A 23,543-nucleotide genomic window follows, 5' to 3' on the forward strand; every position below is an offset into this window, starting at 1 on the left:
CGACCGTCAGTGCACGGAGTTGCCCCTTCTCCGACTGCCCCGGCTAGTTCCCGAGGTCGCGCGGGGCTGACCCCTGGCCCTGCGTCCCCCAAAAGAAAGAAAGAAAAGAGACAACCCAAGGGAGGGATGGGAGGACGGCACGCCGCCACCACACAGGGATTTTAAGGAGAGGTGTGTGGTGCGCTAGCCGTCGCCCACCTGCGTCCCCCAAAGAATTCATCGAGGCCAAGTAAATTTCTCGCTCGACATTAGGCACGGGACTGGCGCGCACTGGCCCTAACACAGGTAAAGAATTCGTGCTGATCTAAAGACGGTTTTTCATTCGCGAGCGTGTGTCCCCCTGGAGCCTGGTGTCCCCGCTCGCGCCGCATGGCGCCTTAGCCCTTCGTACACATGCGGCCCGCATTTATGGCTTCGACGCGATAAAGAGTCGGGTACAACCATAAACTACGCTGAGTCTCGAACATCAATGTCCCACCCCGGCTCCGACCCGCACGGCGGCACGCCCACGAGCCTGGACTACGCGCTTAAAACGGGCCGATTTGCAAGCCCGCCGCCTCGGAGATGACAGGCACCTGGTCGGGCAGTTCGCCGCGCGCGTTCGAGTAGAGCGCGTAGGTGACGACCAGCGCCATCGTGTAAAAGACAAAGTTTGAGCCGAGGATGGCGACGGAAGAAGGGACCATCCCGGCGGCGCCCGAGAAGAGCGACGGGATGATGAGCAGGATGTCGAGGACGAGGGCCTGCTGGATGTTGAAGCGCACGAAGCGCGAGAGGCCCGAGTCGGGGCGCGTGAAGAAGGAGAGCCCGATGAAGAAGATGATGCCGGAGAAGGGCAGCGAGTTGAAGGCGACCACGAGCGGCAGCACCGCCTCCGCAAAGCCGACGCCGCCGGGCACGTTGTTGAAGACGTACAGCCCGTACTGGAAGCCGTCCAGGAAGGGAAGCACGTACGGCAGCGTCGCAAACACACGCTCCACCGCCGGTGGCTCTCCCGACATGCGCGCCGCCGCTCGCGGCGGAGCGGCAGCAGCGGCTCTGCACCTGGCCAGCGGCGCCGTGCTCGAGCCCGGCGTGCGGGCAAAGGACGCAGCGCTGCGGGAAAAGGAGGCAGCGCTGCGGGAAAAGTGCGACGGCGAGAAGGCCACGCTGAGCGAGCACAGCGCAGCGTGAGCGAGCGCCATATGCCAAGGCAGAGAAAAAGCTGCCCGCCTTGACCCAACATAGAGGGCGTTGTGTAGCCTAGCTTTTGGGTAAAATAAAAAAGCTGCGGTAAGATTCAATCATCGAAATAATCGAAATCGAAAATATAAAAGTCCCAGTGGTTTCTTCCCGTGCTAACCTTGGCCTCCTGTGTGGTCCGCCACTGTCGGCAAGTGGCTCAAGCTCGGCCGCGGGCTGCTGCAGGCTTCCGCGTCGCCGCCGGATGTCCGGCCTACGCGTGCGCACGCCCAAGAAGGCGCGCGCGCGCCCTCCAGTGCCGCTGCCACGCTGCCGACCGCGCGCGGGCCTCGGTCGCTCACCGCCGCCCGCCCTCTCCCGCAGGCAAAGGACAACTACGACGAGGCGATCGAGGAGTACGAGCGGGAGCAGAACCCCAAGGCGATCAAGAATCGCGTGCGCAAGGCGCAAAAGGCGGCGGAGCAGGCGCTCGTGACGGGCGACAAGATGGCGCGCTGCGGCGCGGCGCTCAAGCTGCTCGGCTTGCGCGACGACGCGTACTGGTTCCAGGAGCCGGTGCCGGTGGGCGAGGTGCCCGACTACCTGGACATCGTCGAGGAGCCGATGGACTTCCGCACCATCGCCGGCCGCCTCGCCGGCGGCGAGTACGGCGACGACGCGCTCGCGTTTGCGTCGGACGTGCGGAAGGTCTTTACGAACGCCGTCAAGTACAACTGGTCGCCCGACCACCCGTGCAACATCGCTGCGCGGGCGGGGCTGCGCGAGTTCGAGCAGCTCTTCGCGCGCGCGAACGGCAACGGCTCCGCCCCCAAGCCGCCCCCGCCCGCCGCCCAGCCGCACAAGAAGCGCCACCGCGATGGCGGAGGAGGAGCCGTGGCCGGCAGCAGCAGCGGCGCGTCGGCGGCGGCGGTCGTCGGCGGCGGCGGCGGGGCGTCGGCGGCGGGCGGGGGCGGAGGCGGAGGGGGCGTCAAGCGTGCGCGCATGCGCGGCTCTGCCTCCGAGGCTGGCTCGGCGGACAGAGACCGCGAGCCGACCGGGCGCCGTCCACGAACCTTCTCGGAACCTTCCGGTAGGCTGGGTCGGCGGACAGAGACCGCGAGCTCATCGCGGGTCTGGGCGAGTACCTCGTGTCGTGCGGCGGCGCGGAGGGGCTGGTGGACGGCTGGTACACCCGGACGGAGGTCCGCAAGGGAGGGGGCACGGCCGGCACGTTCGACACGTACTTCTTCACGCCCGCCGGGAAGCGCTTCCGATCTCGCGCCGAGATCGCGCGGTTCTTCCAGCTCGAGGCGGCGCCGGCGAAGTCTGCCAAGTCGCAGGACGCCGAGGAGAGGAAGGCGCTGAAGAGCGCCGAGCGCGAGGCGAAGAAGCAGCAGAAGGAGGAAGCTGCGGCGGCGCGCCAGGCGCAGCTCGACGCGGAGAGGGCGCTGCGAGAGCGGTGCGCAGTCCGCCGGCGAGGCGCTGTTGGCTGGTCAGTGTGGGTAGCGGCGCATTGTGAATGAACAGGTACCCCGTCCCCGACGAGCGGCTGGCGGAGGAGGAGCCGCACGAGCCTCCTCTCGGCCCTCGCCCGACACCGCTGCCAGCAGGAACCGGCGCCGTGCCCGCCTCGGCTGTCGGCGACTTGCTGCAGGAGACGCGTCCCAGTCCGCTCCCCAGACACCGGGCAGGCCCTTCCCCAGACACCGGACAGGCCCTTCCCCAGACACCGGGCAGTCCCTTCCCCAGACACCGGACAGGCCCTTCCCCAGACACCGGACAGGCCCTTCCCCAGACACCGGGCAGGCCCTTCCCCAGACACCGGACAGGCCCTTCCCCAGACACCGGACAGGCCCTTCCCCAGACACCGGACAGGCCCTTGCCCAGACACCGGACAGCCCTCTCGGCCTGCTGCAGGTTTGCGACTTCCTGCGCGCACTCGGCCCCCAGCTGCAGCTGCCCTCGTACTCGCCTTCGGAGCTCGCGGCGGCACTGGTCGCGTCGGAGGGCGAGGCTGATGAATAGCTGAGTAACAGCTGAGTAACAGCCAGCGAATTAATGACAGGTCGAGTCGGAGGGCGAGCCGAACCCGAAGCTCGCTGACCTGACGCAGGCTTGCACTCTTGTGTGGTAGGACAGTGTATTGCAGCATCTCATAGCCGGCTTGGCGCAGGCTTGCACTCTGCCTTGCAGCAGCGATCATAGCTGGCCGGCCTGCCGCAGGCGCTGCTGCAGCTCGTGCTGACCGACAAGTCGCTCGGCGAGTGGTGGGGCGTGCGGGAGGCGCCGAACGGGCCAAAGGCGGCCTTTGCGAGGGCGTCGTCCGACTCGAAGAAGGTCAAGTGGTGGGAGGCGGACGCGAAGCCGCTGCTCAAGGTCGACCTCGAGGCGATCCTCGCGTCGAGCGAGCCGACGTCGCGCACTCGCCGCTGGGTGGCGCAGCTCGAGACGGTTGCTCCGATGCGCACAAACACCGGCGTCCCGATCCGGCAAGCGCTGGTTGCGGCGAGGGCCATCTCCTCCGACGGCGAGGTGCGGAGGTACCTCGACCGCGCAATCTCGCACTGGAAGGGCAACGCCGCGGGCACGACAAAGTTCGCCGCTCTTTGGCTCGCGGCCCAGGTCCGGCGGAGCCGGCCGCAGATCTTCACGGCGGAGGGGATGGCGGCGGTCGAGGCGGAGGAGGACGGCGGCGTGGACACGTCCTTGGACACGTCCGAGGACGTGCCCCCGCCCGAGGAGGAGGAGGACGGCGCCTCGGAGCTCGCGCCGTCGGAGGTTGCTAATTAATATTAATTAGCTATTAATTAGCCTCGGAGCTCGCGCCGTCGGAGGTTGCTCCGTCGGAGTTAATTAATAGCTCATTTTTAGCTCTGTGATCGTTAGTAGCTCATTGCTTGATTACAGGCTGCTCCTTCGGAGCTAATTAATAGCTCATTACTAGCTCATTGATCGCTCATTACTAGCTCACTGCTTGATTACAGGCTGCTCCGTCGGAGCTAATTGATAGCTCATTACTAGCTCATTGATCGCTCGTTAGTAGCTCATTGCTTGATTACAGGCTGCCCCCTCGGAGCTAGTTGATAGCTCATTACTAGCTCATTGATCGCTCATTAGTAGCTCATTGCTTGATTACAGGCTGCCCCCTCGGAGCTAGTTGATAGCTCATTACTAGCTCATTAATCGCTCATTATAGTTCATTGCTTGATTACAGGCTGCCCCCTCGGAGCTGCCGGACGAGCTCGAGGAGGAGGACAAGGGCGAGGAGGGCGAGGCGGGCGGCGAGGAGGGCGACGAGGGCGACGAGGGCGGCGAGGAGATCCAGGCGACCGACGAGATCGACGGGCGGCTCTGGACGGGCGCTGCCGCGGAGGGGTGGGTGGTGCGCGCCAAGGGCAAGACGGGCCAGAAGTGGGGCAACTGGATCTACGTCGGCCCCTCCGGCACAAAGTACCACTCCAAGGTTGCCGCCTTCGAGGCGCGAGACGCGGAGGCGCACCGCGCGGCCGACACGGACTCCGTCGCCCTCTCGCGCCTCAAGAGCGAGGCGGGGCCGCCAGAGGCGCTCGTCGGCGCGCGCGTGTCCGTGTTGTGGTCGGAGGAGGGCGGGGCGGGGGCGTGGTACCCGGGGCAGCTGTGGGCCTTCGACGCGGCGACGCGCGAGTACCACATCCTCTACGACGACAACTCGGAGGAGCGGCTCGACCTCACAAAGGTCAAGCACCGGCTCGTCTACCAGCTGCAGCCGCCGCACCTGCTGCGCTCGCGCAACCCGCCCGCGCCGGAGGTGGGGCCGACGTCACCGCCTACTCGTGGCCGCCTACTAGTGATTACTAATTATGAATATGAATTACAGGTGAGCGACGTCACCGCCTACTCGTGGCCGCCGCTGCTCGCCGCGGTCGCGTTGCGCCTCCTCCGCCACTGGGACCCGGCGTGCGTCATCGACGACACGCCCCCCGACCCACACGCCCCACCCGGCCAACCTCACGGCGACAGCGCGGGCGGCGCTGCGCCGTCCGCCTCTTCGCCCGCCGAGCTTGCGCCGCGCCTGCAGCCAGCGCAGCCCTCGGCTGGCGGCGCCTCCGCACGCAAGAGCGACCCCATGGAGGCAGCTCGGCTCGCGCAGTGCCGCGACACGTCCGGGACACGTCCGGGACATGTCCGGGACATGTCCGAACAGGTGGAGGCCGCGGCCCCGGCCTCGACCTCGCCGGCCTGCGGCGGCGGCGCGGCTGTCGCCAGCCCCGGCGGCGGCGGCGGCTTGGCCGTGTCCGTGCAGGCCGCAGGTCGGGCGAGCGCAGAGGGAGGAGGCTGCCCCGACCCCGCCCCCTCGCCGCGCGCGCGCGTCAAGCGGCAAGGCTCGAGAGTAGCCGAGAGGAGCCGAGAGGAGCCGAGAGTGGCCGAGGTGAGCCGAGGTGAGCCGAGGTGAGGCCGAGGTGAGGCCGAGAGGAGCCGAGAGGAGCCGAGAGTGGCCGAGAGTGGCCGAGAGTGACCGCCCTCCAAAGCCAACAACGCGTTCCTGCGGCTCTTCCGCCCCTCTAGGCTCGCTCGGCGGCCTGCCGCCCCGCTCCCACCTCTACTGCATCTCCTCTCCACCTCGGCTCCACCTCCGCCCCTCCAGGTTCGCTCGACGGCCTGCTGCCAACCTCGCCCCCCTCGAAGCCGCTCTCGTCCGGCGGTGACGCCTCCGCCCTCGCGCTGCCCTCGGCCTGCGGCGGAGCGAGCCAGCTGGAGCCCGCCATCCGCGCGCTGCTGGGCCAGTCGCCGTCGCTCGCCCACGAGGTCTACAGCCGGCTGCCGCCGCTGCAGAAGCTGGGCTTGCTGCGCGTGCTCGTCGACGGCGCGTGCGACTCGCCGCACACCGCCAAGGCGGTGGACGAGGCGATGGCGAGGCGGAGGGGGGTGCTGGAGCGTGAGGAGGAGGCGGAGAAGGAGAAGAGGCGCGAGACGCGCACGCTGCGCGACGAGGCGCGGCACGCGCTGCGCGAGCAGCTAGCAGAGCAGCGCGAGGCGGCGGGCGAGGAGGGGGAGCAGCTCTTGCCGGCCGAGGTGAGTGAGGTTGCGGTTAGCCTCGAGGTGCAGAAGCGGCAGGAGGCGCTAGCGTGCGGCGGGCAGGTGGAGGCCCTCTCGCGCGAGGCGCTTCCTTCACGACTCCCTCCCCATCTCTCATTCCTCCATGGCAGGTGGAGGTGCTGTCGCGCGAGGCGCTGCAGCAGGCGGAGTCCGACCTCTCGCCATCGAGCTCGAGTTGTTAATTAATCAGTTAGGTAATCATAATTAATTAATAGGCGGAGTCCGACCTCGCTGTCGAGCTCGAGCTGCTAATTAATCAGTTAGGTAATCATTTAATTAATTAATAGGCGGAGTCCGACCTCGCTGTCGAGCTCGAGTTGTTAATTAATTAGTTAGGTAATCATAATTAATTAATAGGCGGAGTCCGACCTCGCTGTCGAGCTCGAGTTGTTAATTAATTAGTTAGGTAATCATTTAATTAATTATTAGGCGGAGTCCGACCTCGCTGTCGAGCTCGAGCTGCTAATTAATCAGTTAGGTAATCATTTAATTAATTAATAGGCGGAGTCCGACCTCGCTGTCGAGCTCGAGTTGTTAATTAATTAGTTAGGTAATCATTATTAATTATTAGGCGGAGTCCGACCTCGCTGTCGAGCTCGAGCTGCAGGCCGCGAACGGGATCGACTCCGACGGACGCGACTTCTCGGCCGCCGATCGGGAGTGGCACCGTCAAAGAGTCACGGCTCAATGCGCGACTCTCGCTCTCCATGAGTTAGGCCGCCGACTTGGAGGGCATCGTTGCGCGGCGCGACCTGATCAAGCACCGGCGGGACACCTTTGGCCCAGCGCGCGACGCGGCGCAGTAGAGGGCTTGCGAGGGCCGCGCAGTCTCGCGCAATCTCGCCCACTCTCGCCTCGCTTGTGGCGTGTAGGCGCAGGAGGGTCTGCGGGCCGCAGCCTCGTCCGGGGACGCCGCGGTGATGGAGGCGCGAGATGTGGGGAGATATGGGGAGATATGGGGAGATATGAGGACGCCGCGGTGATGGAGGCGCGAGATGTGGGGAGATATGGGGAGATATGGGGAGATATGAGGACGCCGCGGTGATGGAGGCGCGAGATGTGGGGAGGTAGCGGGAGATATGGGGAGATATGGGGAGATATGAGGACACCGCGGTGATGGAGGCGCGAGATAGGGGGAGATAGGGGGAGAGATAGGGGGAGATCGCGGTGATGGAGGCGCGCGCCGCGCAGGGCCGGATTCGGTGAGAGGATGCCGAGTCACCGCCCTCGCTCTGCGGTTCCCTTAGGCTGCGCTCGAGGCGGCGCGTGCGGCCGCCCTCGAGGGGGATTGCGACGAGGACGGGATCGGGCCGGGCGGGCGGTGGGTGGCGGCGGAGACGCGGGACGTGTACACCGCGCTGCACGAGATGCACAAGTACCGCGACGAGAGGGTCGCCGAGGGGAGGCGCCAGCTCGAGCTCTCACAGACCATCGTCCGCACCGCGCCGCTCGGGCGAGACCGGTATGGCCGGCGGCACTGGCTCGTACAGCCGCTTGAGGCGCGGGACAATCGCCCCCGACGCACCTCGGCCGCACCTCGGCTGCACCTCGGCTGCATCTCGGCCGCACCTCGGCTGCACCTCGGCTGCATCTCGGCCGCACCTCGGCTGCACCTCGGCTGCACCTCGGCTGCACCTCGGCTGCACCTCGGCCGCACCTCGGCTGCACCTCGGCTGCACCTCGGCTGCACCTCGGCTGCACCTCGGCTGTACCTCGGCTGCACCTCGGCCGCACCTCGGCTGCACCTCGGCTGCACCTCGGCCGCACCTCGGCTGCACCTCGGCTGCACCTCGGCCGCACCTCGGCTGCACCTCGGACGCACCTCGGCCGCACCTCGGCTGCACCTCGGCCGCACCTCGGCTGCACGTCGGGGCTAGGAACCGCGGGACCAGCCGCACGTCTGGTGCGAGCCGCGCTCGAGCGAGCTCGTCGGCGGCATCGTCGAGCCGCCGCGCGAGGCGAGCAGGGCAGCAGACGGCGGCGAGTCGCGGCCGTGCGGCAAGAGGGACTGGCAACACTTTGTGGGGGAGTCCGCCTGTGCCGCGCTCGCCGCGTCGCTCGACGAGCGCGGCGAGCGGGAGAGCCACTTGCGCGCCTCCCTCGAGCGCACCCTCCGCTCGCGCCAGCTACAGCGCCTGGCGGCCTCCGGCTGAGAGTGGGGGGGGGGGGGGGGAGAGAGAGAGAGAGAGAGAGAGAGAGAGAGAGAGAGAGAGAGAGAGAGAGAGAGAGAGAGAGAGAGAGAGCCGGGGAAGGTCCTGCTGGGCCCCGGGGGGCATCCATGCCGCCATGCTTCACTGATCACTGATCAGCCGTGATTGACGACCGCGCTGGCGGCCGCGCCGTCGCGAGCATGGAGAGAACAACCTTTGGAGTTTGGAGAGACCGGCGGTACGTGACGCGCGGCGTTTGAGGGAGATGTAAACGGGGGGGGGGGGGGGGCTTCCAGAAAGCGGCTTCCAATCTATCTTGTAGAATGTAGAGAGAACGAGCGCAGCCGACACAGCAGCTGCGCGCGGTAACCGCTATCGGACTCTGCCACGGTGTGGGCCGGCGCGGGGCCCCCCGGAGGCACCGTGCGCCGCGCCGCAGTGCGGAATCCGGAAACGGGGCCCCGGCGCTCAGAGTCGCTCAGAGCACCGACTTCCCGAATGATTACGGTTGATTAGAGGGCAGATTTGGAGAGATCTCGAGGAGTACATACAGATAGACCCTCCAACCATCAGAAACCTCCAACCTGATCGGTCGTACTGACCGCGACAGATCACTGCAGACAGCAAACAGGCCGACGTCTGCACGCGGCCGGCCGGGCGAGAGGCTTGACACGATCCGACTCTGCGACCCTGACGCTGCTACTCTAGCTATCAGACGTGCACTGCTGACTGCTGCCACCATGTGCGACCGGTGCTGGCCCACTTGGTGGCCTTCCCGGTCAGTGGTGAGGCGCAGTTCAGAGCTGTCGATGGCGCGATGCCGCACTGGTCCCACATTGGTGACACGATACCACCAAGTTTGCCGGTCCAAGAGAGAGGCACCGGCGCTGTCCTGAGAAGGTGCGTGGTCCCTCTTGACTGCCCATGCGCGCGAGGCTGTGTAGGCATAGCCTCGAGAGTGCCAGCAGCCAATCCGAGGCAGTTTGTGACGCGCATTGCGATTTGCGTCAGAAGCGTGCACGCGCTGGAAGGACACCTTCCTACTGGCCGCAGGATCAGGTCGTCACTGAATGCTTGATACTAAGGCCGCGAGCTATGCAGGTGATCAATTGTGCATCATGGCACGGTCAGCAGCGCCGACTAGCATGAAAACAAGTGGCCGCAAGAACGCCGAATTCCGTAGAATTTAAACAAAACAACTCTCTCTCACAGCAGACAGGCTCGACACAGGTGCGAACTGGCGCGTGCTAGTACTATCACCGGCACACCACCGGAGCCGCCTAAGCGATTCCGTAGAAAACAAGTAAAAAATCGAGAAAAAAGAAAAAATGAAAAAAGCGGCGCCTGCGGCGGGCCATGGAGCCCCATCTCCCCCCCGCAAGGGGCGTGCGCGAGACAGGGCTCGGGGCCCTTTTCTGTGAGCAGGGATTCCCTCCCGGCGGGGGTTGTGGCGGGCGGAGAGCCGGCATGGGAATCGCCGGCCCCCACCCAGGGGGTGCCCCTGCCAGGCGCCGCAAGCGGTGCCCGGCAGGTGCCCGGCAGGAGCGGGTGCCCCCACCCCTAGCAAAGCAAGAAATCGCGCGTTTACGCACCCGGCAAAAAGTCGGGCCTGGGCAAAAGCAGGTGCCCGGGAGGGAGCAGGACGTTGCGGAGATCAGCAGGAGGATGTACGAAGAGATTAGGAGCAGCAGGGACCCGAGGGACCATGTGGAAGACGGCTAGTGCTAGTCCCCCATCGGGAGGACGACCCCGGCTAGCCGCCGACCACACCCACAAAGAACCCTGCACAAAGACCGCAGGGCGGGGACCTGTTCCTTTTTACCCATCTCCTAGTAGAGGTGTCCGTTTTATTTATTTATTTAGGTGCCCGGCAAAAGCAGGTGCCCGGCAACTCCATGGCCCATAGAGCAGCCCCTCTTCGACTCCGACGACGATGTGCTCAACCGGCACATCGTGCGCATGGGCGGCGGCTCCGTCTTCATCAAGCTGTGCAAGGGGAGCAAGCGCTGGAGGATGGCGACGAGGCGGCCGGCGACGAGGACGGCGATGCGGTCAGAGAGGAAGGAGGCCTCCTCCATGAGGTGGGTGGTGAGGATCATGCCTCGGCCGGAGCGCATCTCGTGGATCACCTGTTTGGGGGGGGGGGGGGTTGGTGGAGGCGGCGGAGGAGGTGGTGGTGGTGGAGAGAGAGGAAGGGAAGGGGTGGATGGGTCATTGAAAAGAGAATAAGAGGAGGAAGCAGAGCGCGCGGATTCACCAGAGCCGCAGACGACGCGAGATGCATCTTGGACACTTGGAGCACTTGCCTGTATGCCTGAATGGAGCACTTGGAGTGCGGTCATCAACCACAGGTAGGTAGGTAGAAAGGTGAAGAACAGTCAGGCTCGGACTGGACATCAGCGCGCTATCTTGTTCCCGCGAATTCTTTTTCAAACACTGGCGCCACTTAACCACCTCGCACCTGCCGCTAAGCGCTCCCCATCCCCCGATGGCTGATGGAATCACCAGTGTGATGACGTACTCGTCCAAGAGGGATGATTACGTGGAGGTCTTCAGCTTCGACCGCGCTAAGGACCCGCGCCTCGCATCTCTGCCGGCAACGGTGCGTTTTGAGAAGGAGGCCTACACGAAGCATGTGCATGCTCCCGCCCTCGGGGGACAGGCTGAGATCGAGTTCGAGCAGCGTTGCGACTGCAAGTCCGCCGAGAAGTTCGTGGAGCATATGAAGGGGAGCCAGAGATGCCTTATCGGCGCCGAGGTCACGATTTGGAAGATTGTGCCTCGTGGGGGTGGGCGGTACGCGGTCACGCTGCGGCTCCCGGCTCCGCCGCCGCAGCCGGAGGCGGTCCCACCGCCGCAGGCGACCCCGCAGCCGCAGGCGACCCCGCAGCCGCAGGCAGCTGCACAGCCGCAGGCGACCCCGCAGCCGCAGGCGATCCCGCAGCCGCTGCCGCAGCAGCAGCACGCCGCCGGCAGCTCCGCCGAGCACGCTGGCAAGAGGCCGCTGGACGCCGCGTCGAGCGGGCCGCCGCCCCTGCCCCCGGCTCATCGGGCGCATCTGCAGACGCCGCCGCCGCCGCCGCCGCCGCCGCCGCCGCCGCCGCCGCCGCCGCAGCCGCCGCCGCCGCCGCCGCCGCCGCAGCAGCCGCAGCAGCAGCAGCAGCAGCAGCAGCAGGCCAGCAGCAGCCTGCCGCCGCCGCAGCAGCCGCGGCCTCCGCCGCCACAGCAGCAGCCGCCTCTGCAGCAGCTTCAGCCCCTAGAGCCGCCGCCGCCGCAGCAGCAGTCCCGGCCGCGGGTGAGTGAGCTCGAGGCCGCGCAGCGGCTGCAGCAGTGGCCGAGGGGAGGGGTCGCGCTGCGGCCGGACGGGGGAGGGACGCTTGGCAAGCCCGTCCGGCTCTTCTCCAACTTCTCGCCCGTCCGCGTGAGGGAAGGCGGCGTGGAGGTGCACCAGTACTCGCTGGCGTACCTCAAGGGCGAGGGAGAGGAGCTCGAGCTCCGGACAACGCAGCGGCGGCGCGACGTGCTCCTCGAGTTCAAGGACAACATCGACGTCGCTTTTGGCGTCCGCGAGGGGGCAGCGTGGGTGTGGGACGGGGACAAGATCTTCATCTCGACGCGGCGGATCGACAGCCTCTCGATGGAGCGGCCCGGCCTCAAGCTGACGTGGCAGTACGCGAGGTCGCTCCGGCTCGAGGGCGACCACCGGGAGGTGTACCAGGCGCCGTCGCTGCTCTGTCCCAACCCCTCTGCGCGCTATTGCAATAGAACCCCCCCCCCCCCCCCCCCGACTGGACAGGTGTACGACCTCGTGCTGCGGCATGAGCAGTCGATGATGTTCAAGGCGGTCGGCAAGGCCATCTTCAACCCGGACCGGCAGACCTGGCGAGACAGGTTCCAGAACCTGAACAAGACGCTGTGGCTCGGCCACCGGCAGAGCGTTGTCCGCGGCGAGGGCGGCACGCCTATGCTGCTCGTCGACAAGGCGGTCACTTGCGTGCTGCGGCCGGTTAAACTCATCGAGTTTCTCTGCGTCGAGCTCGGGCTGCGGCAGCACCGCAAGCTGAGCACGCAAGAGCTGGCCGCCGAGCTGCGCAAGCCAAAGGTGCTCGCCGACGTCCGCAAGCAGCTCAACAAGCGCAAGGCGAGCCCCCTCCGCCTCCGCGCCCCCACCCCTCCTCCCTCCGCCTCTGTCTCCACCCCCGCTCCACCATCTACCCACCGCGCCGCCTCATTCGCAGGTGACGCACCGCCACCCGCAGTACGCGGAGTGGAGCCAGCGCTGGGAGGAGCACAAGCGCAAGGGCAAGAGCGGCATCGGTCCGAGCCGCCCCCTCACCGACGTGAGCGACAAGCTGCCGCGCGAGCACTTCTTCGAGACACCCCAGGAGCTGCGGCAGCAGCACCCCGCGGCTGAGATCTCGGTGCAGGACTTCTTTCGGCTGCGGTACGGCATCGAGCTGAAGCACCCCGAGCTGGTTCTGGTCGGGTTTGGGAAAGGCGGCCGTAACCTCGTCCCGATGGAGCTGTGCGACTTCGTCGGGGGCGAGGCGGCGCGGCTGGCCACGGCGGATGAGCGCTCCAAGCTGGTCAAGGAGACCTCGCAGCCTCCGGCGCAGCGACTCGAAGAGATTCGGACATTGCAGAGAGACGTCGGCCGCGACGCCACTTGCCGCGCGTTCGGGCTCGAGGTCGGACCGCTGCTGGACAACGTGCCCGGCCGCGTCCTTCCGGTGATGAGCCTCGGGTACGGGCCCGAGAACAACCCGCGTGTCGCGATTCCAGAGGCGGGCGGCAAGTTCCGCGGCAACTGGCGCACCCCGCCCGGCGCCACGTACATCCGACCTGGAAACGTGCAGCGGTGCGTGGTGGGCCTTTTCCCGCCATCCGGCAAGGATCACCAGCACTTCCTCGACGTGGGCGGGCTGCAGCGTGGGCTCAGCGGGCTGATTGCGGATGCGGGGAAGCTGGGCCTGAATCTCGACTTTGGGCCCCTCGTCCGCCTCGAGGGGAGGGAGGTCCGGCTTCAGGACCCCTCGCTGCTGATGTGCCTCCGGGACACGTCCAGCGCCGAGGAGGTGGAGCAGGAGCTGGCGCGCGCCTTTGGCGAGCTGGGGGACAATGTCTTGCTGCTGGCGATTATCCCTGACCAGAACAATAACGCGCGCCCCTTCTTGTCCGCGGCGCCCCAACGCACGAGACTCCCACCGTCCCTCCCTTTTGTCTCACGTAGGCGTGGCAGCACCCCATCCGGGCGACCAACAAGGCGCTCTGCTCGCGCATCGGCATCGCGGTGCAACACTGCAAGGTGAACAAGTTCAAGTCGCCTCCGCCGGTTTAAGCGCTCCGCTCCTCGCCGCTTCTCTTGCGCTCTCTTAGACCCGACTTCCGGCTACAGGGCTACTGGAGCAACCTGCTGGACAAGCTCAACCTCAAGGCGCTCGGCACAAACTACTACCCGCTGTGCGAGGTGCCCGGCGGCGGCTTGCAGCCCGGCTTGCAGCTGCTGCGGGAGTGCCCGACGTTGCTGCTCGGCTGCGATGTCCACCACGCCGCGCCCGGCTCGAGCAGGCCCTCCTACGGCGCGCTGGTCGGCACGGTGGACAAATTCTTCTCTTCCCACTACACCGAGGTGCGGGCAATGACTGGCCGGCAGGAGTGCATCCCGGTAGACGACATGCAGAGCATGGTGCGCGAGCAGCTGAAGGCCTTCTACCGGTACAACGGCATACCTCCCCAGCGCATCATCTGCTATCGCGACGGCGTGGCGCACAACCAGTTCGAGGAGGTGCACGAGGTCGAGATACACGCGATTGAGCGGGCGTGCCACGCGATTGAGCAGGGGTACCAGCCTCAGATCGTCTTCATCGTGGAGCAGAAGGGCGGCGGCGCGCGCTTCTTTGCGAACGAGAATGGGCGCGTGCCCGGCCAGCAGATGGGCAACCAGCCTCCTCTCACGGTGGTCGACACTGTGGTGGTGGACGAGTCGACCTTCAGCTTCCACTTGACCCCTCACCACGGCATGAAGGGGACGTCTCGCGGCAACCTGTACTCTGTGCTGCGCAACGACCCCAACCTCTCCTCCGACGACCTGCAGCGCTTCACGAGCCAGCTCTGCCACCTCTTCCAGCGCTGCAAGAAGATCGTCTCCAAGGTTGCCCCAAACTACAACGCTCACCTCGCTGCGGAGATGTGGGGGCTCAAGGAGGAGCGCGAAAGCTTCTCCGACACGGCCTCGGTCAGCAGCGACGCCGCCGCATGCGACGTGCACGAGCGCCTGAAGACGCGTCTCTTCTACACATGAACGCATGGGCCGGGCGCGTTTGTTTTGATCTCTCGAGATACGTTACCGGTTCTCTCGTAGAGGGGGGGAGTTTGGTCGAAGAACCGAGGACACGCACCGAAGTGCGAAGAAGTCACCGAAGGCGGGGCCAGGGCGGGGCGGCCGGGGGCGGGCGGCGGGGCCCGCTCCACCGGGGGCGGACACGCACACGACCGGTTTACCATACTCTCTCGACCCACGAGACCCTCCGCCCTCCGGCGGTCTCGTCTTGAACTCTTGATTACGATTACGAAACCTCGAGAGGCACGAGACGACACACACCAGTCGACTCGCACATACACACTCACATACAAACTGGCCCGCTCACAACCCACATCTCCCGCTCACACACCCCACATCCCGCCGAAGTGGGCGGTCGTGGTCGCGGTGCGAGAGGTGGGCTGGCTCTCCGCTATCTCATATCTTTGTCGACTGGATGCGTGCCCACACAGCTGCCGCGTCGCGCCAGCCGGCGGCGGGGAGCCAATACGCCGTGGCCCCTGGCGGCGGGGACCTCTCCACCCCTCCACCTCTCCACCTCTCCCTCCCCACCTCTCCACCTCCCTCTCCACCGCTGCACTGGCGATGCCTCCGCCCCTCACGCCGCCTCCTCCAGCACCGCAGCTGCGGCGCCCCTCTTGTTGAGCGTCGCAATCTCGAGGGCGAGCTTCCTGTATACCAAATGCAACAAATAATACAATATCAATGATGCCATACATGGTGATCTCGAGAGGGCGAGCTTCCCTCCGGGGTTGGCGGGCTCGGCGCGGTCCGCACCTACCGCACCACCCACGGGACTGAACCCACGCTGGGTTCGGTACTCTGGAGGTATGGCGAAGCACGGCGGGCTCCGCACCGGCGTCGAGCAATGCGCGGACAATGTCGCCTGCGGGACACGTCCGGACGTGTCGTGGACGTGTCGTGGACATGCCTCGGTCTGCGCGCGCGGCGGTGTCGCCGTTGCCAGACCTCGCGGCCAGACCGAGCACGCTCCAGCCGTCCCCCTCCCGCCGGTTGACAAACCCGGCCAGCGAAAGGCCGCCCCCCTCTCCCTCTCCCCCTCGCCCTCCCCTCACCGCCTCCAGCAGCAGCGCCACCATCCTGTGGACATGTCCCGGACATGTCCCGGACGTGTCGTGGACGTGTCGTGGACGTGCCTGTGGCAGCGGCGCGACTCCAAACCTCGCGTCGCCCCGCGCCGCCGCCGCCCGCAGAGTGGAGCACCCCTTGCACCGAGCCGTCGGGTCGGCGCCTAGAGGTGAGATTGCCCGAGATGGCCCGAGATTGCCCGAGATTGCACCCCCCTTTGCACGCTGCGGCGGGCGGGCGCCTAACGGCAGAGCTCCGGACAGGGTCCGGGTAGAGGCCAGTCAAGGGAGGGGCGAAGCCTTGGCCACGTGCAAGGCGCGCGCGCCGGCTTCGACCAGCTCCTGCGCGACGTCGTGGAAGCCCGCCTTGACCGCCACGTGGACTCGCTCATTAATTCGCTTAGTAAATATATAACTCGCCAGGTCTATGCCCTAAGCACGCCCGCCTTGACCGCCACGTCGAGTGGCGCCCGCTCGCGAAAGTCTCTTGCGCACAAGTCGGCCTAATTAATCAATTAAATAAAGAAATGAAAGGCTCTTGCGCACAAAGTCGGCCTAATCAACCAAGTAACTAAAGTCTCTGAAGTCGGCCTGAGGGGGAGGATCCTCTCCACCCCACGAGGCGGTGGTGGCAGAGGGCCCTGGCAACGCCACTACCGAAGGCAGGAGCCGCAAAGCATTCAAAGTGCAAGGCACGGTGCGCGCGGGTGAGCGGTGTTGAGTGAGTGGTGCGTGCGTGCGTGCGTGCGTGCGTGCGTGCGTGCGTGCGTGCGTGCGTGCGTGCGTGCGTGCGTGCGTGCGTGCGTGCGTGCGTGCGTGCGTGCGTGCGTGTGTGTGTGTGTGTCTGTCTGTCTGTCTGTCTGTCTGTCTGTCCGCCTGTCTGTCTGTCTGTCTGTCTGTCTGTCTGTCGCCTGGTGGCGGAGGAGCCACCGCACGAGCGTCTGCCACTCGGCGCTGGCCGGGCCGCGGTCGAGGCCGCGGTCCATGGCCGCGTGCCCCGGCGCGAGCCCGGCCGGCGACTCCGGCTCCGGCTCCACCGCCGCCGCCTCCTCCCACTCGTCGAGGGCGACGTGCAGCGCGGTGCGGCCGCGAGCGTCCGGCTCCTCGAGGTCGACGCCTCTCCACCTCTGCAGCGCCCGGAGGTCGCAGCGCGCGACGACCTCGTGCACCCTCTCGCGCCGGGCGGCGCTCCCGAGCAGCCCGACGAGGTAGTCGTTGATCCGGTCCATCCACGTGAAGAGAAAGATGACGACCATGACATGCATGTCCACCCACGCGTCGAACCAGGCGCGGAGCAGGCCAGGCCGCGACGCCGACCCGCTGTACCGAGCGCTGCTCAGCGTCGGCTGCGGCCGACTCCTGACGTCAGTCGAATCAGCTGGATGCGACATGGGAGCGGATGCTGCCGCCGCCGCCATGAAAAGGTTTATGCATAAAAAAAACCAGCAGAGAAACTATTGTTTTTATTCCCGCTGAAAATCGCTTCGAAAAAGAATATACAATCGGAAGAATAACGTATAAAGGCCAACCCACGACAAAATAGCGCCCGTGATTGCCTGCACGCTACCCGCACTCACGGAATCCATACCCGAAAGAAAGAGAGGGGAGCTCGCGGGCGGGAGAGGTGACGAGTGAACTACAGGTAGTGGGGAAGGCAGCCTCGATTGCCATACAGACATGGGTGCGGAACAACGACAAGACCAAGGCACGGGCAGAGGAACGAGAGAAGAATATAGGGTGGATAAAGCGCCTGTTCACGGCATGGAGGGTGAGCCACACCGAACGTACCGAACGTAGAGCTGAGCGGAAGGCAGCGGGGGAAGACGACTCCGAGGAGGACGAACCAGTGGAAATTCAGTTGTCAGATGTCACGATGCATCCGAAGGGGACCCCAGCGCCGGCATCATCCGTAGAGGCACGAGTGTTCGAAGAGAGAGTGGACCTGAGCAACAACATGACCTGCAGGCAAATGCTCGGAGTGGGAGTCAGAAATGTGGTCCTTGCGCGAGGGGAGCTCGATAGACTCGAGGGGCCAGGATACGCCGCGAGGAGGACGGAGTTGCGCCGAAAGGCGAAAGAAGCCGCGAGAACAAGGGACCGGCAGGCGGCGGCGTCGCAGGACGAGACAGAAGAGAACGACGCGACAGAGGAGGAAATGACAAGGGAGAGAACGACGAGAGTGGGACGACCGCGAGGTGGCATGAAGGTTGCAGCGAGAAGCGGCGAGAGACTGCGAAGAGAGATAGGAAGAGGCGGACGCCCAAGGGTGGGCGACGGCTAGCGCATCACACACCTCTCCTTAAAATCCCTGTGTGGTGGCGGCGTGCCGTCCTCCCATCCCTCCCTTGGGTTGTCTGTTTTCTTTCTTTCTTTAAGGCCAACCCGTGCAGTCGAAGACGAAGAGAAGTAAAGAGAAAAAGAAAAGTTAAAAAAACAGGAAAAGTAAATGGGAGCGGAACAAAAATAGAAAAAAAAAATCCCGCTGTGCACGGCGTGCCAACCTCCTGCACCCCCCCCAGTCTATGTTCGCCGTTCTCACCCTCGTGCCGGCGGCACCGGCGGCGACTGAGCCGTGCACCTGTGCTTTGAATTGGACGGATCCAGACAGCGGCCACGCTTGCAGGGAGCCGCAGTTCGGTTGCCCGCCGGTTGCGTGCGACGGACCGTACCCACCGTGGTGCGTCGTCGAGTCGCTGCCGTGCGCCGACCCTGACCCTGACTCAGGCATCAACACTGGCTTGTACGGCGGAAATTGGATTCATTGCGAGCCGGAGTATTCGCCAACGCCGCCGAGTTATCCGCCGCCGCCGCCCTTTGCAGTTGTGCGAATCGGCGCCCTCTTGCCGCGGCAGCTGCCAAGCGGCGAGTTGATGCACCTGGGTCGGGCAGAGGAGCTGACGTCCGTGCTCATGGCAATCGAGGAAATCAACAACAAGACAGACGGCGTGGCGGACGATCTGCTTCCAAACACGCAGCTTTTGCTCGCACACCGCGACTCGCGCTGCGACCCGGCATTCGGCAGCGACGCGGCCTACCAGCTACTGCACCACGCGTTCGACGGCGCCGGCTGCGACGCGCTGGTTGGTGCATACTGCTCAAGCGCGTCCATCCCCGCTGCGAGGCTGGCGGAGCTGACGGCCACCCCGCAGGTACTCACTCTAAGAGGACCGTGTGAGTGTTGCTTATGCAGTCTATAACGGTTGCTGACTCAACTGCTATTAGGTCTCTCACTCCTCTCAGAGCCCGGAATTGAGCGGCGACGACTTTCCCTTCTTTGCGCGGGTTGTCACCTCTGACTCCCTCATGGCTGTGGCTTTGGCTGAGGCCACTCGAAATCTCCTCGGCGTCAAGCGCGTGGCCACCATTGCGTGCACGGACGCATACTGCACCGCCGGCGTGGCGGCCTTTGAGGCGGCTGCGTCTGCTCAAGGAATCACCATCATTGAGTCCGTCCGCTTCGAAAACGGTCAGAGCAACCTCGGCGAGCCCCTCGGTGCTTTGCGCGCCTCGTGTGCGACCGTCTTTGTCGCCATTGCTCTTGCAGAGGATGCAGATCGCCTTTTGGAGCAAGCCCTCGGTGCACGGCTCGTCGGCCCTGAATTCACCTGGGTTGGCGACATCGGTCTGTTCGAAGGGCTGGGCTCGCTGGCCGGCCGTGGCCTCCCCGTGGACGATTTCCGCGGAATACTCGCGATCACAAACTCAATCGCGCCAAGCGTGGCGTACGACGGCTACGCCTCTCGCAAGCGCGCACGGCCATCCACGCTCGGCGACGGGACAAATTGCGACCCGGCAGACGACGACGAGGGGCACAAACTCTGGTCAGTTGATACGGATGAGGATAGAGCGCCACGCTGCTTCGGTGCCAACAATCAGTTTCCCGAGAGCGTCTATGCCCCGAGAGCTTACGATGCTGTGTACGCTGTGGCGCACGCAGTGCAAGCGCTGGTGGACGACCCGTTGGTTCAGCGTATCGACGGCGACGCTCTGATGGCGGCCCTTCTCGCCGTCCGGTTCGACGGCGTGACGGGCAAAGTCTCCTTCTCGTCCGAGCCGGCCACCCTCGGCGACCGCGCGGGTGGCGTCCTTTACGATGTGATGAACGTGAACGCGTCAGGCGCGTGGGTCAAGCTTGGCACCTGGCAGCCAGCCGACAACTGGGAGCAGAGCTTTGCCGGCAACGGTCAGGCGCTGACGAGGCCAACGCCCGACAACAGCAAGCCGCCAGAACTCGTGGGCGACACGCTGCGCGTCGGAGTCTTTTGTGATGATCATGTTGGCGAGTCGGAGTGCCAGCATGTGATGCACATCATTGACCGGATCAATGACAAGAAGGACGGCTTCCTAGACGACTTACTTCCGGATCACACGCTCTTCTACTCTATGGTTCAGACAGGGACCACCGGCTGTGCCGAGTCTGAGGCCATTCGACGCCAGTTCGATCAGCTGTACTCCGACTTGAATGGAGTAGTCGCCACCATCGGCCCGTTCTGTTCGGATGACGTGGCTGCTGTGACAGCCGCCGAGTGGCGCGCTGGAGCCGACATCTCTACCGTCGTGCTCTCGCCGTCGTCGACGGCTCCGATCTTGGCGAACGTGGGCGCATACCCGAACCTGTTGCGCCTCTCGAGCAACGACAAGCACGTCACGTCCGCCGTTGCAGCACTCGCAGAGCGGCTGGGATGGCAAGCCATTTGCGTGCTCCATGACGACGGTCTATGGGGACGCGGGGTCATGCAGTCTTTCACCTCAATCTTTGAGAGCTCAGGTGGGAAAATCGTAAACAATGGCACGGCGGAATTTTCCAAGGCAGCTTTTGACGGCGGCAACTTGACAGGGAGCGACCTGCTCGACCAGCTCGAAGACTGCCAAATCATCCTCCTCGTCGCCTACCCGGATGCGCAGCGGGCTGTGTTTGCTGCCTCCTATGACGAAGGTCGGCTTTGGGGGCCGGGCTACGCTTGGCTCAACGCGTATCCGGCTGAGGAAGCCCTCTACAATGCAGATGGCTCGGTGAACTCGTCCGCTGTGCATGGCTCGGAGGGGTGCTCGGAGTCATCGAGTCATCCGGCGTGAGCAGCGCCTCCGACCTCAGCCTAAAGTATCAGGCGCTGTGGGATGAGGTGTCGAGCAGTCAGGGCTGCACCAACATGAGCCCGCAGTCCCGACCCTTCTGCGACCACGACGACGACGCCTCGACGCTTCCCGATTACACGGCAATGTACGTGGATGCAGTGATCAAGCTCGCAGTCTCTGCCGATGCTGCGATCCGCAACGGCTCACGGCCAGGAGACGCAGATGCGCTGTACGCGACGATGCTGGCAGCTGACACCGTGACGGGGCTGAGCGGGCCTCTTGTTTTCGACGACAGCGGAGATCGACTCGGTACCTTGGAGGTGCTCAACTACCGGCTGCTCACCGAAGCCTCTCAGTCAGGGCGCCGCCTTAGCTCGGTACTTCTGCCGCGTTCGTTGCTTGAGTTCTCAATCGTGGGCAGCTACTCTACCGCAACCTCGACACTGCAGCTGCCAGACGTTGGCGCTCTCGTCTTCTCCGGGGGATCGACGGAGGTGCCACAGCACTCCTCCCCTCCTCCACCGCCTCCGCCGCCAGCACCTCCTCCTGAGCCGCCGTTGAGCACTGGCGTACTCGTCGTGATCGTCTTGCTTTCGGTAATGACACCCGTCGTCGTGATTTGGGTCGCCGTTCGAGAGTGGCGCCGTCGGCGGGAGCGCGAGCACGAATGGACAAGACAGCAGTGGCTGAGATATCTCTCAACGGGCCAGCCCGTGCAGCTGGAGCCGCTCACAGACGGCAACAAGTACCATCTCTTTCTGTCCCATTCGTGGCTTTCCGGACAGGATATGCATAAGGACGCTGTCCGAGTGATGAAGGAACGGCTGCTCAATCTCTTGCCGGACACGAAGATCTTTCTCGACGTGGACGACTTGGCGTCCGGGCGAGGCGCAGCCGAAGTTGCTATGTCCAAGATTCTCGTCGTCTTTTTGTCGGATGGCTACCTCACGCGCCCCAACACCGTGCGCGAACTGCTTCGGGCGATGAGCCTGCAAAAAATCGTTATCACCGTCTACGATGAGCGCAGCGTCTACATGGACAAAGGTGTGCTCCGAGCAGCGATCGAAGCAGCTTGCCTGAACCTTTCGAGGTGGGGTCTCGACGGCGACTTGGCGGCCTGGGGCGCAGAGGTCCCGACCACGGCCGACATCTTTGCTGCGCTGACAGCACAGCCTCTCCTGTGGACTCGTGTCCCAGCTTTCATGAACGTCACTTTGCAGGCGTGCGTGACACCGCTGGTTCAGCCCAAGGCGCCCATGTTGCGACCAAGCGCAGACGGGAAAGCGAATCTCTCCCCGGAGGCGCTCCAGCGCACAGTCGAGATGCTGGTTCAGCCCAAGGCGCTCATCTTGCAATCTGTCCCGTCTTGGGCGCAGAAGGGGCTTGGTCGCGCAGACGGGAAAGCGAGTCTCTCCCCGGAGGCGCTCGAGCGCGCAATCGAGATGATGCAGGCTGCTGCTGAGCCTGGCGCGGCGGCTTCGACGAGGCTGTACACGCGAGCCGGCATTGGCTTCACCTGGCAGAGGCTCCGCGCTGGAGAGAGATTTCGAATCTACGCCAGCCCACACAACCCCGGCGCGCTCGAGCTCACCCAGGAGCTGTCTTGCCTGCTGCAGCACCTCGACATAGAGCTCGAAGTGACGACCTCCGTCGCCGACCTCACGGCCTGCAGCCACATGCTGCTGTACCTCGACAAGCGCACCTGGGTGTCGACGGAGAATGACCAGCGGATAGCCGCGCTCTCAAGCGACGTGAAGGCCGCCCTGGCCGGGCGCGTTCACCTGCTTCCGGTTCACGAGAGCGAGCCGTTTGAGTACATGGCGGGCAGCCACGCCGGCGTCAAGTTCGACGACCTCCTCGACTGCGTGGATGGCGCGACCCCCATCGAGCTGCTTCAGCGACAGGTGAGTCCCCGCGCTCCCGCTGCATCATCAGCGCGTAGCATAGTGCCGTCGACTCGCCTCCACCTCTGTCTCTCAGGTCTACGCGGAGGTTGCGGTGCCGCTCAAAGAAGGCATCTATCGGCCCGCAAGCCTGCTGCTGCTCGCACGCGCTGTCGGCGACCAGACGCGGACTTCGGCGCTGCGGCAGCTCACTTTTTCCTCCAAAGAGCTGCGCCTGCCCTCTATGACTTTGGCGGAGGGCAGTGCGAGTCTGATGAGCCGGACGAGCAAATATTGCCGCTCTCTCTCGAGCCGGCAGAGCACACCACACGGACGCAGGAGGGCGCTCCCTCCTCTCTGAGGGTTGGATGGTCCGGACCTGCCCGGCATTTGGGTACCACTTTGCCCACGCTGCAGTCGCGCTGCCAAGGCCTGCTAGCATCTTTGGTACCACGCGTGCCGTCGTCCTCTGTCGTCCTCTGTCGTCCTACGTAGAGATAATGTACAATTGCAATACGGTATCTTGTAGTACGGCCTTATAGCTAGTAGTGCAGTTACTGCACACTGCACTCGCATGAACTGCCTTGTTAAACATAAAGAGACGAAGGCGCTCACACTCGAAACGCTGCGATCGCGGTGTCGGCAGCGTGACGAAGCCGCCCACAAAACACGCAAGCACACACACAGGCACAAGCACATACACACAGGCGTCTCCATAGGTGTGCTATGAATCAGCAGCCAGACCTGGCCCATCTCTCAAACGTCCAGCCTCCCCCCCCCGCCCCCGCCC

The 23,543-nt window shown here is 64.9% G+C and overlaps 7 protein-coding genes across 7 annotated transcripts; 4 read left to right on the forward strand and 3 right to left on the reverse strand.

The window, feature by feature from the left end:
* Positions 1-527: 527 nt before the first annotated feature.
* On the reverse strand, positions 528-1,001 carry EMIHUDRAFT_110050 (hypothetical protein; the record flags this gene model as incomplete). The annotated part of the gene is made up of 1 exon (XM_005789414.1): positions 528-1,001. The coding sequence occupies one exon, from the start codon at positions 999-1,001 to the stop codon at positions 528-530; it is 474 nt and encodes a 157-aa protein (XP_005789471.1).
* Positions 1,002-1,426: 425 nt separating this feature from the next.
* EMIHUDRAFT_226026 (hypothetical protein) lies at positions 1,427-7,043 on the forward strand (the record flags this gene model as incomplete). Its single annotated transcript, XM_005789415.1, has 12 exons — positions 1,427-1,477; positions 1,546-2,055; positions 2,256-2,620; positions 2,689-2,828; positions 3,014-3,156; positions 3,385-3,939; positions 4,487-4,948; positions 5,018-5,062; positions 5,827-6,066; positions 6,214-6,279; positions 6,809-6,913; positions 6,954-7,043. 12 exons carry the CDS (start codon positions 1,427-1,429, stop codon positions 7,041-7,043), a joined length of 2,772 nt encoding a protein of 923 aa, XP_005789472.1.
* A 3,203-nt stretch (positions 7,044-10,246) lies between these two features.
* On the reverse strand, positions 10,247-10,729 carry EMIHUDRAFT_226028 (hypothetical protein; the record flags this gene model as incomplete). Its single annotated transcript, XM_005789416.1, has 2 exons — positions 10,247-10,488; positions 10,690-10,729. The coding sequence occupies 2 exons, from the start codon at positions 10,727-10,729 to the stop codon at positions 10,247-10,249; spliced, it is 282 nt and encodes a 93-aa protein (XP_005789473.1).
* Positions 10,730-10,875: 146 nt separating this feature from the next.
* Positions 10,876-14,688, forward strand: Argonaute (the record flags this gene model as incomplete). The annotated part of the gene is made up of 6 exons (XM_005789417.1): positions 10,876-11,145; positions 11,698-12,096; positions 12,184-12,501; positions 12,647-13,507; positions 13,618-13,692; positions 13,783-14,688. The coding sequence occupies 6 exons, from the start codon at positions 10,876-10,878 to the stop codon at positions 14,686-14,688; spliced, it is 2,829 nt and encodes a 942-aa protein (XP_005789474.1).
* Positions 14,689-14,949: 261 nt separating this feature from the next.
* EMIHUDRAFT_440489 (hypothetical protein) lies at positions 14,950-16,148 on the reverse strand (the record flags this gene model as incomplete). Its single annotated transcript, XM_005789418.1, has 6 exons — positions 14,950-15,373; positions 15,446-15,483; positions 15,563-15,592; positions 15,676-15,806; positions 15,889-15,958; positions 16,121-16,148. Coding segments are annotated over 6 exons (547 nt in total), but the record flags the coding sequence as incomplete, so codon positions are not given.
* A 290-nt stretch (positions 16,149-16,438) lies between these two features.
* EMIHUDRAFT_362317 (hypothetical protein) lies at positions 16,439-17,198 on the forward strand (the record flags this gene model as incomplete). Its single annotated transcript, XM_005789419.1, has 1 exon — positions 16,439-17,198. A coding segment is annotated over one exon (225 nt), but the record flags the coding sequence as incomplete, so codon positions are not given.
* Positions 17,199-18,316: 1,118 nt separating this feature from the next.
* On the forward strand, positions 18,317-23,267 carry EMIHUDRAFT_454995 (hypothetical protein; the record flags this gene model as incomplete). The annotated part of the gene is made up of 4 exons (XM_005789420.1): positions 18,317-18,943; positions 19,017-20,815; positions 20,890-22,774; positions 22,851-23,267. The coding sequence occupies 4 exons, from the start codon at positions 18,317-18,319 to the stop codon at positions 23,112-23,114; spliced, it is 4,575 nt and encodes a 1,524-aa protein (XP_005789477.1). The 3' UTR covers positions 23,115-23,267.
* Positions 23,268-23,543: the final 276 nt, after the last annotated feature.

Source organism: Emiliania huxleyi, assembly GCF_000372725.1.
Source record: "Emiliania huxleyi CCMP1516 chromosome Unknown EMIHUscaffold_129, whole genome shotgun sequence".
Lineage (NCBI taxonomy): Eukaryota > Haptophyta > Isochrysidales > Noelaerhabdaceae > Emiliania > Emiliania huxleyi.